The following is an 18722-nucleotide window of genomic DNA, read 5'->3' on the forward strand; positions in this document are numbered from 1 at the left end:
GGGGACAGATCACCCCGACAGAAAATTAATAAGGAAACAGAAGCTTTAAATGACACAACAGACCAGAGAGATTTAATTGGTATTTATAGGACATTCCATCCGAAAACAGCAGATTACACTTTCTTCTCAAGTGCACACGAAACATTCTCCAGGATAGATCATATCATGGGTCACAAATCAAGCCTCGGTAAATTTAAGAAAATTGAAATGGTATCAAACATCTTTTCTGACCACAACGTTATAAGATTAGAAATAAATTACAGGGGAAAAAATGTAAAAATCACAAACACATGGAGGCTAAACAGTACGTTACAAAATAACCAAGAGATCACTGAAAAAATCAAAAAATACCTAGAGACAAATGACAATGAAAACACGGCAATCCAAAACCTGTGGGATGCAGCAAAAGCAGTTCTAAGAGGGAAGTTTATAGCAGTACAATCCTACCTCAAGAAACAAGAAAAATCTCAAATAAACAATCTAACTTTACACCTAAAGGAACTAGAGAAAGAAGAACAAACAAAACCCAAAGTTAGTAGAAGGTAACAAATCATAAAGATCAGAACAGAAATAAATGAAATAGAAACAAGGAAAACAATAGCAAAGATCAATAAAACTAAAAGCCGGTTCTTTGAGAAGATAAACAAAATTGATAAACCTTTAGCCAGACTCATCAAGAAAAAGAGGGAGAGGACTCAAATCAATAAAATTAGAAATGAAAAAGGAGAAGTTACAACAGACACTGCAGAAATATAACACATCCTAAGAGACTACTACAAGCAACTCTATGCCAATAAAATGGACAACCTGGAAGAAATGGAAAAATTCTTAGAAAGGTATAACCTTCCAAGACGGAACCAGAAAGAAACAGAAAATATGAACAGACCAATCACAAGTAATGAAATTGAAACTGGGATAAAAAATCTTCCAACACACAAAAGTCCAGGACCAGATGGCTTCACAGGTGAATTCTATCAAACATTTAGAGAAGAGCTAACACCATCCTTCCCAAACTCTTCCAAAATATTGCAGAGGAAGGAACACTCCCAAAGTCATTCTCTCAGGCCACCATCACCCTGATACCAAAACCAGATAAAGATACTACAAAAAAACAAAATTACAGACCAATATCACTAATGAATATAGATGCAAAAATCGTCAACAAAATAATAGGAAACAGAATCCAACAATACATTAAAAGGATCATACACCATGATCAAGTGGGATTTAACCCAGGGATGCAAGGATTCTTCAATATATGCAAATCAATCAATGTGATACACCATATTAACATACTGACAAATAAAAATCAAATGATCATCTCAATAGATGCAGAAAAAGCTTCTGACAAAATTCAACACCCATTTATGATAAAAATTCTCCAGAAAGTGGGCATAGAGGGAACCTACCTCAACATAATAAAGGCCATATATGACAAACCCACAGCCAACATCATCCTCAATGGTGAAAAACTGAAAGCATTTCCTCTAAGATCAGGAACAAGACAAGGATGTCCACCTTCACGATTATTCTTCAACATAGTTTTGGAAGTCCTAGCCATGGCAACGAGAGAAGAAAAAGAAATAAAAGGAATCCAAATTGTGAAAGAAGTAAAACTGTCACTGTTTGCAGATGACATAATACTATACATAGATAACCCTAAAGATGCTATCAGAAAATGACTAGAGCTAATCAATGAATGTGATAAAGTTGCAGGATTCAAAATTAATGCACAAAAATCTCTTGCATTCCTATACACTAACAACGAAAGATCAGAAAGAGAAATGAAGGAAACAATCCCACTCACCATTGCAACAAAAAGAATAAAATACCTAGGAATAAACCTACCTCAGGAGGTAAAAGGCCTGTACTCAGAAAACTATAAGACACTGATGAAAGAAATCAAAGATGACACAAACAGATGGAGAGATATACCATGTTCTTGGATTGGAAGAATCAATATTGTGAAAATGACTATACTATCCAAAGCAATCTACAGATTTAGTGCAATCCCTATCGAATTACCAATGGCATTTTTTACAGAACATGAACAAAAAGTCTTAAAATGTGTATGGAGACACAAAAGACCCCGAATAGCCAAAGCAGTCTTCAGGGGAAAAAAAAGAGCTGGAGGAATCAGATTCCCTGACTTCAGACTATACTACGAAGCTACAGTAATCAAGAGAATATGGTACTTGCACAAAAACAGAAATACATCAATGGAACAGGATAGAAAGCCCAGAGAAAACCCATGCACCTATGGTCAACTAATCTATGACAAAGGAGGAGAGGATATACAGTGGAGAAAAGACAGTCTCTTCAATAAGTGGTGCTGGGAAAACTGGACAGCTACATGGAAAAGAATGAAATTAGAACACTCCCTAACACCATACACAAAAATAAACTCAAAGTGAATTAAAGACCTAAATGTAAGACCAGACACTATAAAACTCTTAGAGGAAAACATAGAAAGAACACTCTTCAACATAAATCAGAGCAAGATCTTTTTTGACCCTTCTCCTAGAGTAAAGGAAATAAAAACAAAAATAAACAAATGGGGCCCAATGAAACTTAGCTTTTGAAAAACAAAGGAAACTCTAATCAAGACAAAAACCCTCAGAATGGGAGAAAATATTTGCAAACAAATCAACGGACAAAGGATTAATCTCCAAAATATATAAACAGCTCATGCAGCTCTATATCAAAGAAAAAAACAACCCAAATCAAAAAATAGGCAGAACAGACATCTCTCCGAAGAAGACATCAGATGACCAAGAGGCATATGAAAAGCTGCTCAACATCACTAATTATTAGAGAAATGCAAATCAAAACTACAATAAAGTATCACCTCACACTGGTTAGAATGGGCATGTTCAGAAAATCTACAAACAACAAATGCTGGAGAGGGTGTGGAGAAAAGGGAACCCTCTTGCACTGTTGGTGGGAATGTAAATTGATACAGCCACTATGGAGAACAGTATGGAGGTTCCTTAGAAAACTAAAAATAGAATTACCATATGACCCAGCAATCCCACTAATGGGCATATACCAGAGAAAACCATAATTCAAAAAGACACATGCACCCCAGTGTTCATTGCAGCACTATTTACAATAGCCAGGATATGGGAGCAACCTAAATGCCCATCAACAGATGAATGGATAAAGATGTGGTGTATATATATATATATATATATATATATATATATATATATATATATACACACAATGGAATATTACTCAGCCATAATAAGGAATGAAATTGGGTCATTTGTAGAGACGTGGACAGACCTAAACACTGTCATACAGAGTGAAGTTAAGTCAGAAAGAGAAAAATAAATATCCTATATTGATGCATACATGTGGATTCTAGAAAAATGCTGCAGATGAACCGGTTTGCAAGGCAGAAATAGACACACAGAAGTAGAGAACAAACGTATGGACACCAAGGTGGGAAGGGGGGGAGGGGGTGGTGGTGGTGGGATGAATTGGGAGATTGGTTTGACATGTATACACTAATATGTATAAAATAGAGAACTAATAAGAACATGCTGTATAAAAATAAATAAAAGTTTTTAAAAGTTTTATTCATGTTCACATGTAACGGGTTTACTAATGTTGCTTTTAAATGGATTCACTACACATTTTAAAAACTTTACACTTTCAATTTCTAGGAAATGTTGATAGAAATAATCCACATAAACAAAAGCTCTTTGGAGTACTCAATAATTTCTAAGAGTTTACAAGGTTCAAGAAGTTTGAGAACTGCTGGCTTAGACAACATAAAAAAAGAAGGGAGTGGACTGCCTTTCTAGATATCAGTAGTTATTGTAAAGTTACAATAGTTAAACATAGCAGTGAAAATTAAAATGTCTACTCTTTACCAAGTTTTATGATGGAATATGAAGAAAGAGGTGTTCTCATATGCTGGTTGGCGGTACAGTACATTGCTTCAACTACTCTGGAGAGTGATTTGGCAATGCTGAAGATGTGTATACCATAGAACCTGGAAATTCCAATTCCAGGTATAAAATCCTAAGGAAATTTGAGCACATGTGCACAGAGGGACAAGAATGTTAATTGCAGCACTGTTGGTAATAAGAAAAGTCTGGAAACAACCTACATGTCCCCTCCCATGGGAATGGGAAGGGTATACAGTAACCCAGAGTAATGGTTACCCCTTGGAAAGGAGGGCAAAGAAATGGAGAGGAAGCAAAGGGGTTTTCATTGGTAGCTGTATGTTTTGTTTATGAGGGGGGGGGGGAGGGAGAGGGAGAGCACACGTGCAGGCAAAGCAAGCACGGCACAACGCCAGCACGGGGTTAAATCTGGGTGATGTGTACACAGGACCTGGTTGTATTACATATTCTTCTCAATGTTTAAAATATTACACAATAAAAACAAGTGAATGGGCCCACAGATTGGAGACCAGACACATTCATTCAAACACATTCTTGTTCTTTAAAATGCACACGGTGAAACTGGCTGCCCCTAAAGAGAATGCTAAAAATTTAAATTCAGGTACAAAGTGGTCTAGATACACACCATAGTCTAGCTCTTCCTAACACTTTGAGTGTCAAAGGAAGTGTTATTTGTTGTGAGTTTTATAACCAAGCTATTTCAAGAAATGCAGTCGAAGCACGGAGATCAGAATATTTCAATCTTCTGGTGCTTCTTAGGAGGTGCCATATGTTGGAATAGCTGTCAGCCAGAAAAACATCCGCTACACAAATGTACCCGGATTCCGGGAAGTCGGCTTGCATAACCGATCTGAGAGTAAATCTGGAGAACAAGGTTGACATCAAGGATGAGAAGGGTATCTTCCTGGTCTGTGGTCAGCTCATTCTTAACCAAGGTGGACCTAAGGATTATCAGCCAAATGAACTGGTTGGAGGAATCAACCAAAAATTTTGATCTTGATTTATTACTTAGGATAACAGGGGACGAAGTAAGTTAGTTTCATGGGTCACTATTCCCAGGGCCCCAGCCACCAATTTTCCGGGTGGCAGAGCTCTTAGCTAAGTGGTGAGGCATACAAAGTATACAAGACCCTGATTTGTAAACTATGAATAGATGCAAGTTTTAATTACTGTTTCTATTCAATTCCACCAACATCCATTAAACATATACTTTACGAAAGGGGCTGCAGTAGGCTCCTCACTGGGTATGAGGGAGGAAAACAAAACTGAATAAGACATTCTCAACACATACACATGTAGACGGTGCCTGACACAGGGAAAGTCAGTTTTATTTATTATTTTAAGCCAGGGCTGCCGACTGCTTTTCCGTAACAGGACATAGAACATTCTCCAGAAAAGTTCTTGGACTCTTCTCACAACACTACAGAGGTCTCTGTTATGTAAACATAAGTATATACATCCACAGGCCTTAAGAATCAGACCCGGTTTTTGATTTGATGGAAACTGAGAGAAAAGAAGTCGATTTGCACAGGGTACAGTAGGTTTCAAAGAACAGGATCCAGCCCATGACTCCTTCCCTTTAGGTGTCTGAAATAATTAGGAACTCTGATGCTTTAGGGTTGTTTCAGTCAAAGTTCCCTGGCAGGAGAGGACCCTGAAGACACCACAGCAAACAAGAAAAGGTTCTTAACCTGTCCTAGTGGTCCTTGCTCCGCACAGAGTGTCTAGATCACTAGGGGGAAGGGTTTTAAGACAACTCCAGATCCAGCCACTCTGTGAACGTGAACCTGTACGCAAAAACCAAAGTAACTTGCACCCTCGCAAACTGTGGTGGAATCAGGACCACGGAAGCATCTGGTCTTCGGATGCCACACTTTGTCACCGCAGTAGGTACCATGGCAGCTGAAAACCAAGGCCAATTAGTTAGCAGGTTGGCCTGGCATTTGTAAGCAGGAGAGGCCACTTAAAGAAGACCAAGTAAGCGTCTCAGGACCCTGGTCCTTTGGGATGGCAGAGTTCATAAAAGTTTGATGCTGGATTTCCTGCTAATGTAAATATGTGGAGCTGGCACAATCTACTGCAATATAATAGGAGAATCATTATATTTGTTTTCCAAACTAGAGCTGTGGGCCATAGTGGTTACACGCACATATCCCCAGATCATCTGCAAAACGAACCATATTGAGGAAGTAGCACGACTGCAGAAGTCTGCAACTAGTGCTAAAGAAACATTATGGAGAGAGCCAGTCCTTTAAAAAATCCATAGAAATTATTTTAACTGACAAGAATAAATAGGAAACAGTTCATAAGTGGTTATGTATTGTTCGATCATTTTTGTTAGGCACTAAAAATATTGTATGCAGAATTACAGTAGTTCTACCTCCAAAGAATTGCTATGAGTAATTATGTATAAAAGTTTCAGAAGCCAAATTTATCATTAGCGTGAAATGTAGGCATTTTAGTTCAGACTGTAAATTTTTAAATTTAAAGATAATATTCAGATCCTACAGAGGAAATATATAGCCTCCACATGGTATTCTCAAGTATGATACACACCAGCCATGTCCAGAAAGGCTGTGCTAAAGCCTATGTGCATTGCAGAGTCAAGTAGAAAGACTGTATGCCATTGGCTGTGCCTCTACCAGCTTGGAGTAACAGCCAGGGCCAGCTGCAGAATCTGGGGGGCTCAGTGAAAAGTAAAAATGCAGGACTTGTTCAAAAAACTGGGAGTGCCTAAAATATAAAGCTTTTCCCTTTCTTCCAAGGTCTCCCTCTCAACTCTTCAGTGTTTTTATTGGCTATTTGTATTAATTTTTCTATGGCTGCATGATAAATTACCCCAAACATAGCAACTTCAAACAACACCTGTGGACTACCCCATGGAACCTGTGGCTCAGGAGTCCAGGCATGTATAGCTGCGTCCTCTGCCCAGGGTCTCATAGGCTTCGGTCTGGGTGTTGCCCAGGGCTGGGGTCTCATCTGAGGTTTGAGTCCTCCTCTGTCAAGCTCATGCTGCTGTTGGCACAAAGTATTTTTTCAGCTGCAGGACTCATGGTGCTTGTTTCTTCAAGGCCAGCAGAAGAAAGAGTGTCTCGCTTCTAACCGCTTTTAAAGAGTTTGCCTGACTAGATATGACCCACCTAGGGTAATCTCACTTTGATTTACTTTTTTTTGTTTGTTTGTTTGTTTGTTTTGTTTTTCTTTTTTTGCGGTATGCGGGCCTCTCACTGTTGTGGCCTCTCCCGTTGCGGAGCACAGGCTCCGGACGCGCAGGCTCAGCGGCCATGGCTCACGGGCTTAGTTGCTCCGCGGCATGTGGGATCTTCCCGGACCAGGGCACGAACCCGTGTCTCCTGCATCGGCAGGCGGATTCTCAACCACTGCGCCACCAGGGAAGCCCTGATTTACTTTATTTTAAAATTTTATTTAGTTATTTATTTATCTTTGATTTACTTTAAAGTTAACTGATCAGGGGCTTTTTAAAATTTTCCATGTCTTTATTTTTATTATTTTTTTACATCTTTATTGGAGTATAATTGCTTTACAATGGTGTGTTAGATTCTGCTGTATAACAAAGTGAATCAGCTATATGTATACATACATCCCCATATCCCCTCCCTCTTGTGTCTCCTTCCCACCCTCCCTATCCCACCCCTCTAGGTGGACACAAAGCACTGAGCTAATCTCTCTGTGTGATTAGGGGCTTTAATTACACGTGACAAACTCTTTCACCTCTGCCATATTCTATTAGTTAGAAGCAAACTACAGGTCCTGCCAACATGCAAAGGAAGGGACTGTACAAGGGCATGCGTCACTGGGGGGTCATTTTAGAACTCTGCCTCACTGTTTAATGTCTTTCAAAGTAAAGAAAAATTAAAATCTTAAACAATTAACATGATTTTTACTGTTCATCTTTATATTGTGCAACATCAGTCTTAAATATGAATAGAACATTTACTTGTATGTGGAATCATCAAAATCACACAGTTGGCATCTTATAATGTTGATGTGCACACAGACAGCGGAAATGCTGCCCCAACTAACCTAACTCAAGTATTCTATTTCACTTCTTGATACCTGCACATCCTACCAACACCCTCCACCACTGGCTTCCTGATGACTAAGGAAGAGCTGGAAGGACAAGGAACTCTGGGTTGCTCTATCTTTCTCTGTCCTTCTGTGTCATCATTTTCAACATTGGTGGTTGGCTAACACAGGGAAGTAACACGAGCGAGAAAAGATTTGATGGGGTTCCTTGGTCATTCATGCTTCTTGGAACAGCACTGCCTTCTTTCTGAGCTTGAAGCCAGCTCTGGATCACACAGAGAGCCTGCCTCTTGGGGCTGCCCAGTTGTAGATGGAATGCGCTCACCTGATTTGTGTTAAGTCCCACTGAGCTCCCACATGCAGTGAGTCCCATGGAATTTTGTGCTTTTGGGGTACCACGAACACTATGCAAACAGGGCAGCAAAGCAATAAATACATATGCTGTATATTTATGGTCATGTGCCACTCCCATCAGACTTGAATTTCTATGTTTACACAACACAAAGATAAAATTGTTAAGAATTTCAAGACAGTGATAACAGAACCTTAAACCATGTGCAGTGCCCTTCTGAGTAGAAGTTAATTGTCTAGGGAAGCCGTACAGCTATCTATGAGTGGGGTGGGAAGCAACAGAGGTGGACACACATGGTGCACATCTCCCCTGCTAATGTGGATGTACTGCTGTCTCATTAGACTTCACTCAAAAACACAAGCGCAAGAGAAAATTGTTAAGAATTTCAAGATGACAATAGCAGAGCATTAAACCCAGTGTGAGGCTCTTCTGAGTGCAGGGTTTATGCAACTGCATAGGCTGCATTCCCAAGAAACCAGCCCTACTAACATTTTTCTGAGCCCCTCCTTTTTAAGGGGACATCAAGTACAGCTGGATCATTCTTTAGGTTGCCCACCAGGAAGGCTAACCCATGGCTATTCATGTACGTGTCTAAGAGTGTGGAAGTTCACAAGGCAGCTCCCCTGACCTACCCTACTTCTGATGAGCCATACCTGTTGCTGCCTTCACAGGTGTCAAGAATCTATCTTCTTTTCTATAACGTAATCAGGTTCCTCACTTCTAGTTGAGGATCAGGTAATAGGGCATGGATGGAAGGTGGGGCTTCTTTTTCTTTTTAAAAATAAATTTATTTATTTATTTTTGGCTGGATTGGGTCTTCGTTGCTGTGCGCGGGCTTTCTCTAGTTGCGGCGAGCGGGGGCTGCTCTTTGTTGTGGTGAGCAGGCTTCTCACTGCAGTGGCTTCTCTTGTTGAGGAGCACGGGCTCTAGGTGCACAGGCTTCAGTAGTTGTGGCTCATAGGCTCTATAGTGCAGGCTCAGTAGTTGTGGCGCATGGGCTTAGCTGCTCCGCAGTATGTGGGATCTTCCCGGACCAGGGCTTGAACCCGTGTCCCCTGCATTGGCAGTCGGATCCTTAACCACTGCACCACCAGGGAAGTCCAAAAGGTGGGGCTTCAATGGCAAAGTTCATCAAGGAGAGGGAAGTATAGCACTGAACTGACACAGAGATTAGCGGTTAAATTCAGGAGGCCAGTGGGTTCATGATGTCCTTTAGTTAGAAGGACTCATGTGTCAAGTCGTCTGGTTTCTGGCAAGCACAGGTGGTACCCATGTGTCAGAAGTGCTGCTATTATTGTGTCTCACCATCAGGAGAGCATCTTCTGGTACACACCCCCTACCTGGACTTGACCTGCCCTGATGCTGCATTGATATTGAACATTATTAAGAAAGTCATATTGGATGATGTCACTATTGATGCACTTTCACCATGATGATTGATTTCTCCATTTTATAGGTGTGAAAATTGAGCCCCAGAGAGACTTGCCTAAGATTAACAGGTGAGTGGAGGAACCAGGACTGTCTGACACCAAACACAGATGCCTTCCCTGTGGCACAGAGGATAAATTCCCACATCTCTAAGTCATTTCATTTTTTGGTTAGTGTTTTCAGTATGAATGTTATAGAAAGTCTGCCAGAGACACAGTTCGGGTTTGCTATGACCCTAGTTTGACACATGAAGTGGCACCTTCTAATGGAAAGAGGGGGGCAAGAGAGTAGCAAACTTCATTATTTGGGGCCACATTCCTTACTTATAAAATGAAGGAGCTGAACTAAATGATTTCCAAAGTATCTTCTAGCTTCAGATTCCTATGAAGTCAAGCTTTCTTTTCTGACTGTAATTGTCTAAAAATTTCAGCTGCTTTTTAATACCACACTGGGATTCTGTATAATCATATTCTCAGCATAGAGATGGGTATTTCTTTGTTGATGCAGGAGAGCATACCTTTGGTTTAGTAAAAACAATTGAGTTAGAGCACTAGATGCAAGACAGTGCCATCTGAAAATAAAAAAATGTGCCTCCCTAAATATCTGGCTTCTGGCTACTACAGAGGGAGTCAGGGTTATGGAGAACTTTGCTGACAAGATGCCAGCATTCACACTTGGAACTTTTCCAGACGATTAGAAAGATCTCTCCCCCCAGGTTAACAAATACTGTCCCAAAGTACTTGGAAATACTCTTAAGAATTCTGGATATGCAAGCAATCACTTTCAGACCAACTCTTCTGACAATAGGTTCCTCCGCATCTAAAGCAATCCATAATTTTTTTATGTCGTTCTGAGTCCAGAATTCCATCCCAATTCTCTCCACAGCGTTGACACCAAAATCACAAGTTATGAAATACAGTCCTCCAGGCAGTTGTTGGGTGTGAAACTCTCTGTAATTGAGCAGCTTCCCTTAATGAGACAAAAAGCAAAACCCTCCAAGGCTTCTAGGAGATAAAAGCTGAAGGAGAAATCTCTGGGTAGAAAAGGGGTTGTCTTTTTTCTCAGTCTTTCACTATGTAGACCCTGGGGGTTTACTGCTCCTCCTTTAGGATTTCAGCTCAATTATGAGTCACAACCAAATCCATTTCCAATTGCTCTCACAGCCCAACTATAAGATCCTTCAAAAAGAACTATATTAAAACCAAGAAGAAAACAGAAAATAAATGAATAAAACAAAGTATCCTAAATAGTCAAGCTTGCAAGTGTAGGTTTCTGAACCTGTAATAAGTGACTCATATACTGACTCATGGACCTGTTCCATTCCACATGCTTTCTTTCACCTTATGACCTTCAGCTATTATCTTGTACCATTACTTGGGAGCTTATCTAATCTCCCATCCTGGCCTGCTCCTGGACAAACACATTCTTTATTAAAACCCAAACCTTTCCAAGGATTCCTGCTGCCAGGGGTTCTCCCACTCAGTTACAATGTCAAATGGAACGTTTGTTTTAACCATTTGGAAGGAAGAGTTGATTTCCTGACTGAGGTTTTATTGAAAATATAGCCCTCTGGGGCAGGCACACAGATACTGTGGTACATTCTCTGTACTATTAAATATACCAACACTCCCAGGCACATTCACTGTCATATATGCTAGATAAATGGTATTTGATTCAATCCCCAACCTAATCCTGTAATGAAGAAATAATCTCAGAAAATCATATAACACATGATCAAAGACGCAAACACCATCCGCCTCCAAAGACCAGGGTTGTATTGCTTTAATTTGCCACTAGGGTTAGTGGTCTCTCCAATAAAATTGAGAAAGGCCCTGTTAACATGTTTTGCTGTCCAAAGCGAAAATATTCGTTTTCCTCTGTGGCCCCAGCACCTTTTCTACTAGATAACCTTTAGCCCAGGCCCAGCCTCTCCATCACACTCAGGGTTCAGTTTCTACCGCCGGTGTCCCATGACATACTCCTTCCCAAGACCTGCTGACTGAATTTGACGTTTATCTCGGGCTCTGTTAAAAAAACACCATCTTCTCATCTCTCCAGCAGCACCTCACTGGGCGATGTTGAAGAGTAGATTTCTAGTCCATTTTTGGCCAACCTAATCCCATCTGCTTTGTATCTTCCAGATCTCTGAGGCTACTATGGGTTCACTCTTATTTTTACATCTCTTCTCTCATTTCAGTGGGATTTTGAAAGGAAAGGACCATAACCTTCCCTTAATACACAATTTTAAAGCAAAAAAAAAATTCTTATCTGAATTTTCTATTTTTTTCTAGAATTTATATATATTATTTGTATAACAGAGATATAAGTAATATTTGGAAAATAAGGAAATATTTCTACTACTACGGCTTGGCACTCCAACCTAATAATGTTCATCCTGAAGTCTATTATTTCCTGGCATGACAGTTAGATCTCTGGGGAAAAACATTAAAAATGCCTTGGTCCTTAACCAAGTAAATTATCCTGGTATTGTTTTAGGTTAAAAATGAGAAGAGGAGAATCCAGCAAGTCTTGGCTCACAAACTGTCATTCTGTACAACTCTCTAGATACTTTAATCCAAATTAAAACACAAATAGACTGAAGGATGGCTATATATCTAAGCCCAAGGACAGTTTATGAGTAGGCAAATATAAATACTATTTATCTAACAGACAAATATAAATATATTTTTCTTATTTAGATGTTGCTTTGTTATGAAATTTCTTTGCCTTGCCAACAATACAATGTGATAATTAAAAACTTGTTTTTAATTTATAGGCTTGACCTATATGTTTGCAACAAATAAAAGTCTGGTTTCTAAGTTTCCATAATAAATGTGCACTGCTTGTACAGGCAAAAAAAATTAAGCTGAGATGTGAATGGGTGGCTCTCACCAGAAAGCCACAAAGGCTTGAAAGTTCAGTACCATTGTTCTTTGTATCTAAAGATGTCCTCAATAGCATGCACATGACTGGAGAAAAAAACCAACATATTGGATGTATGCATCTGCACAGGCCTCTTCAAATCCGCTTATAGTAACAGTTCAAAGGATTTGTCATCACTGACAGCTGCCTCCTAAGCTGCAGGGTAGGCCCTACCCTTATTTCTGTGGCTCACCCCCAATTCAGCTCTGCCCACAGCAGTTTAGATACTTAAGGTGCTCAGAAAGGCTGGATTGCAGGAGCTTAGTTTTACCAACAACTAAATGACAGTCTCCCTTATTTATGACCCTGAAATACTATTTCATGTTTCCATGATTTTAAGGCACTAAGAAGATAAATAAGGCTTCAGAAGTAGTATCTATTATAGTATTCTTAAAGAACTAAGTTTACAGGCTTTAGAATTAAAACATGAAGTACAATTTGAAAATAGGACGCAAAGAGGAAGTACTAAATACACGGGAACAGGTATTTTCACTAGAATTAAGCTAGAAAAACCACCACCACAATTCTAGAAATAAGTATTCATGGAATAACTCAAAGAGAAGCTTATTCAACTACTCAATTTGTAATTTAAAATACATTAGTTCTTTAGTCTTTGTTGTACCTTAAACACACTGAATTCATTTCCCTCACCTATTCTCATCAGAGACAATGACTTACTCTCAATCACATAAAACAGTTTTGGTTTTTTTTGTTTGTTTGTTTGTTTTTTCGGTACGCAGGCCTCTCACTGCTGTGGTCTCTCCCGTTGCGGAGCACAGGCTCCGGACGCAGAGGCCCAGCGGCCATGGCCCACAGGCCCAGCCGCTCCGCGGCACGTGGGATCTTCCCGGACCGGGGCACGAACCCGCGTCCTCCGCACCGACAGGCGGACTCTCAACCACTGCGCCACCAGGGAAGCCCCATAAAACAGTTTTTAAAGAATTATTTCTCTCATGATTCTGATACTGATTATATTTTTGTCTCCTCCATAATAATGAAAACTTGCTGACAATTTACAGACCAAATTGGTGTCATCTGACTATCTAGCTACAGCACCCACCAGTAAATTATTTTAATTTTGTGAGATGATACACTATATGCTTTATATTTACCGAAAAATTAAGACCATGAGCCATTAGCCATTGAACATATTTCATATTTCAAAACTTCCACTGGTATAATCTCTAAGAAATTATTTCAGTAATTTAAAATATTCAAAATGTCATGACTACTTACTGGCGCTCATTTATAAATTAAAATACTCTACTGTTTCTGTGATTATGCTTGACATTTGAAGCTCCCTACAATCTGGGACTTTTCTTACTCAACAAATTTTCTTTCGACCACTCTGTAGTATGACTCTACTGTTCTAATCAAGATAATATTGTCACAGTCCCATGAATACATCATGCTCATTCTCATCATCATTCTTTATTCATATTGTTCCTCAAAATATAGCATCTTCATCTCTTACCATCTATCGAAATTCTATTTTTATGATCATTCAACAGATAACACCTATCAGGGCCTCACCTCATACATCCAAAAATATTCGCTATATCAAAAAATTAAGGGTAAAAATTACAATATAACAATATTTACATAGAAGAACACATATGTAAATATCTGAACACAAAATAAGATCTAAGTATAAAATCAATGGAATAAATTATAAAGAAATGATCACTAGACTTCATAAAATCAAACTGTCCTATATTAAAAATAACTTGAACAAGTTGAAATGACAGTAAACTGAATTTCTATACAAGAAACTGCACAGGAAGACACTTTTTTAGTTCCCTTCTCCAAATACTTCAGAGAACACCTAAGGGTGTTCCAGCAAAACAAAAATGCTACAGTCAAATAACCATGTCTCCAATAAGGATATTTTGAGGGTTTCTGCTTGTTTTTACTGCTCAATTCTAATCCCTCCCGTTAGGTATTTTCAATGCATGGCCATCATTTATTTGTCCAACAAATGCTTTTATTGAATCCCAGCCACATGCCAGAGACTGTGCCAGATACTAAGACCACACTGCTATGCAAAACAGATACAGTCCCTTCCACCACAGAACTTAAACCTATCGTAAGATAAACATTAACCAAGTAATCACACACACAAATTGTGCTTTAAAAAAAAGCATATAGAGAACTATGACAGCATATAAAAAGGACTTCACCTCTTGGAGATATGGAATGTGTATGTGTCCAGGAAGATTTCCCTTAAGAATTCCTATCTATATAGAACAGTAATCTCTTATAACTGCTGGTGCTGTATCCTAAATTCTTTTGTATCTTCCTGCATCTCATACAGTAAGTCTTCTATATTCGGTAAACAATTTATTGCCATTAAAATTTGAAGCTATCTTTATTAACAGCCTTTTGAACGCTGTGCATGAAGTCAGCTTTAGGATACTTTAATAGAGACAGTTTAGGAAGATACTTTTATTCTTAGAAGATTAAACAACTGAAATCTTACCTGGGTTATAAGGTGATCCCATGATCAATCTTGTCAGATTTAATGGTAGAATCCTATTTAAACACCAAAGGAATGACACTTAAATTCTGAAAAATTATATACATAAATTTATGTACTAAAAATAATGTACAGCTATGAAAAATTGTTTCACTTACATACAGGTTATAAAACAAATTAAATGTTATGTAAAAGCACATATTTTTACACTGTATATCCTGGAAGTTTATTTATTACTAATTTGCAAATATCTTTGCATTGCTTGGAAATGTTTAGTGAACCAAGGTCATCATTGTCTTCTTCAAAGTGATCTAATGGACTGCTATCCAGGACATTAAGTTCTAGTTCTGACAAATTAGAAGGCAGATAAGAACTCACTTGAGATGTCCGAGGTGACTGGCTTTTTTCTGAGGACTTGCAACCTGTTCTTGTTTTAAGTTTAGTAGGGATGTCTTGGTTCCTCTTTAGAACTTTAGAATTATGCATACTATTTTGTTCTCTCTGGTTTTCTTTTTCCTCGGTCCAGTGTGATAAAGAGAAATCACTGGTAGAGATATTAGACGCTTCCTCCAAACTTTTATCTTGAGCCTTTGAAATATGAAATCTTTTATATGAGAGTACTGGGGATCCAGCTGAAAAAGGTGGGCTAAGAATAGAACTCTTTTCACTGCTATTTTTCCTTGTGGACAACCTTGTTTCACTGGACTTGCTTGTCTGTTGACTATGTTTTGGATTTCCTGTCCCCGGACTGCTATCACGAGCTTGTAAAATTCTGCTGGTGTCTTCAGAACAGCAAGGACTGGTGAAGTCATCTGAATACTTTAGTTCTGAGATGCTTTCAGAGCAACTACTTGTACTTGGATTATTTTCATTCATAACAGCAGTAAGAATGTCGTTAGAAGTGATTTTGACCTGTTTATCATCTATTTCTTTACCTACTACAATTCTGTCAACTACTGCGACCCGTTGGAAATCACCTGGACTTTGGACTTTCACTTCCACTCTTCCACCCAAAATATTTGTATGAATAAACCTTCCTAAGACAATGGAATTTGCAGGACTCACAATTTCTTCCAGTAAATCAACTGTCTTTTCAGCTGCACATTTCAGTTTAGTTTCTTTAGTTGTGCTGGGGTCATCAAAAACTACACTAATTTGCTTTGAGGTATTGCTATCTTCAGCAAAAGATGCATCTGAGTCTAAAAACTTATCTTTAGGCAGTTGATGTGGCTTCTGATGTTGTTCTGCAAAACTTAGTGTCTTAACTTTGGATGATGGAATTCTGAGTTTTGCACCCAACATTTGTGCTTGCGTTTTTCTATACTGTTCTCTCTTTTCGTGTACTATCAACATATCAGGATTTGTTTGCTTTAAACGTAGCTTAAGTGTGTTTGTTAAGCCATAAAGTAGCTTCCCCCTTGGAACTCTTTTGGGGGGGACACCACCTTTCTTTTCAAAATATTTACCTTTCTTAAGATTTTCAGTTTGGTTCTTTTTATACTGAAGACTCACTGACTTTTCATTTTCCCCCAGAGGAAGCTTATCCTTAGATTCAGATTTACATGTGGATTTGGCAGAAGATTCTGGTGACTTCTTGTCCTCAGTTCTATATAAGCAGGCTAAATGAGGATGTATATGAGTAGGGCTTGCCATGGGTTGGTTGTATAACAAGGACAACTCAACCAACAAAGCACTTAACAAAGGCAGCTGCCTTACAGTGTTGATTCTATTTTGTTCAGTTTGAGGATGGTAAGTAGTTTGGTTACTTGCTCCTACATCCTGAATATGTGCAGGATGTATAAGCACTGGAGGCCGCTCGTGTGTTGAAAGATTTGTATGTTCTGGAGGTCTACTATGTGTTGGGGGATTTACAAGCTTTTCTTCCGGAAAAGTACCATCCAATTCCTCAGGTGCATTCATTTGAGGCTCAATAGTGATTTCACCCTGTTTAGGAGGTGTCTTTTCTTGGGTCACATGAGTGTAATACAGAGGAGGAGGACAAATTATGTTGGTTTCAATGTCTAACTCTGTGACTTCCTGATTTGGGGGGCTAACACTCCTCTCACTGCTACCCTTTGAACAAATAATGGAGTTGGTTTTGCCATTCTCCAACTTGTGATCAGAGTTGGCCTTGCTGTGGAAGCCTCCCTCCTTCAAATCCTTCCCTGCCATTGAGATTTTTACATCCATCAGAGGTTTATCAGCATCTCTTGGTCTTGGCTCTGAGTCTGGCTGCCGCACCTGCTGGTTTTCCTGCAAGCTTTGGGGACTGACCTCCATACCCTCCACTCCACCTCCTGTGGAAGCGACTGGCCTCTCCAGGTGGCCCAGCAAGCTGCTTCCCAGGTCGGTCAGGCGGTAGCCCAGGGCAATGTGCCCAATCCGCTCCCCCTCTAGGTTGTGTAGAGGGAAACTTCCCCGATGACCCTGGGAGCAGCCGGAGGCGGCGGGCCCCAGGACCTTGTGGGCCGCGGCGGCCAGAGAGATGCTACAGGCCCCCAGGAGCTGCGGGGCGGGGGTCGGGCGCCCGGGGGGCAGCTGCAGCAGCAAGGTGTAAAGCGGTGTCCGAAGGAGCAGGCGGTGCAGGGTGGCGGGCTGCAGGCGGAAGAGACAGGACTTGCCGCGACCGAAGCTGACCAGGCCGGGCCGAAGTTCCGGGGCGGGGGCGGCCATGCCGCCGGGAGGGTAAACCAGCAGCGTGGGGAAGTCCAGCAGGCGGAAGGCCACGGCGGGGCACAGGCCGCGCGACGACCGCGGCGGCGACGCCTCTTCCTCCTCCTGCTCCTCCGGCGGGACTACGGGCGGCGGCGGCAGCCCGGCTTCAAGACGCACCCAGTCTACGAGCAGCTCCAGAGAGAAGAGCCGCTCGGGCAGCGCGGCAGCCATCGCTGTAGCCCCGGGGACGCTGTGAGGTGGGGGCTTGAAGTCGATGGTTCTCGCGAGAAACAGGGAGAACCTGGCGCTTGTCTTGTTCTATCGCGAGACTTGCTAGCCCCCCCCACCCCCACCCCCCACCCCGGGCGCGTCTGTGCTGTGGCAGCCGTGGGAATTTTCGCTGCTCAGTGTATGTCTTTGCTTTCCAGACTGGTGTTAACACAGTGCTTATGATAACACTGAGGCTACGAATGGAAAAAAAAAAAAAAAAAAAGGCTTATTTTTTGGTTTGGGTCACGTTTTATCACTGCCGGTCCCCTGCAAGTTTGGAGTCAGTTCAGATCTATCAGAGGAATATTAAAAGTAAATCAGGCCTCCCTTTCCAATCTCCAGGCTAAAGAAAGCCAGCTAACTGCCCACAGCCGGCCTTCTCTGCTGCTGGTCTACTCAAAAGATGAGGACATGGCTCTGAAGCGGCTTGGGATCTCTGTCTGAGTGTGGTGGCACTGGGTCACGCGCAGTGAGTGTGGCCACATTTCCAACTGAGCCATCACCGTGTAGGAGAGTGATGTCAATGATTCCCATTAAACAAAACTAATGTATTTACATAAACACGGGGGTGGAGGAGATCTTACAGCCCTATCCCAGATTTTCAAGGGGACATACTTCTACCCTCAATAAGCAGGCTAGATTGAAACCAAGGTTG

The 18722-nt window shown here is 40.6% G+C and overlaps 1 protein-coding gene across 16 annotated transcripts in view; it reads right to left on the bottom strand.

The window, feature by feature from the left end:
- Window positions 1–18064, bottom strand: part of MAP10 (microtubule associated protein 10) — a 113156-nt gene extending 95092 nt beyond the window's left edge. For 11 of the 16 annotated variants that reach the window (XR_010839015.1, XR_010839014.1, XR_010839012.1 and 8 more), the window contains exons 1-2: window positions 15521–18064; window positions 15146–15198 (exon numbers count right to left, since the gene is read on the bottom strand). Coding sequence is in view for 11 of the 16 variants with exons in the window: in XM_059053830.2 (XP_058909813.1) it covers window positions 15151–15198; window positions 15521–18028 (2556 nt within the window). In the remaining 5 variants the exon portion in view is untranslated. Of the gene's footprint in view, window positions 1–4587; window positions 4780–7608; window positions 10935–13282; window positions 13510–15145; window positions 15199–15346 lie in introns of those variants that run through there. The other 5 variants (XM_059053832.2, XM_067025717.1, XM_067025719.1 and 2 more) reach the window with 5 other exon arrangements.
- Window positions 18065–18722: the final 658 nt, after the last annotated feature.

This window comes from Kogia breviceps, chromosome 2 (assembly GCF_026419965.1).
Source record: "Kogia breviceps isolate mKogBre1 chromosome 2, mKogBre1 haplotype 1, whole genome shotgun sequence".
In the NCBI taxonomy this organism is placed as follows: Eukaryota; Metazoa; Chordata; class Mammalia; order Artiodactyla; family Physeteridae; genus Kogia; species Kogia breviceps.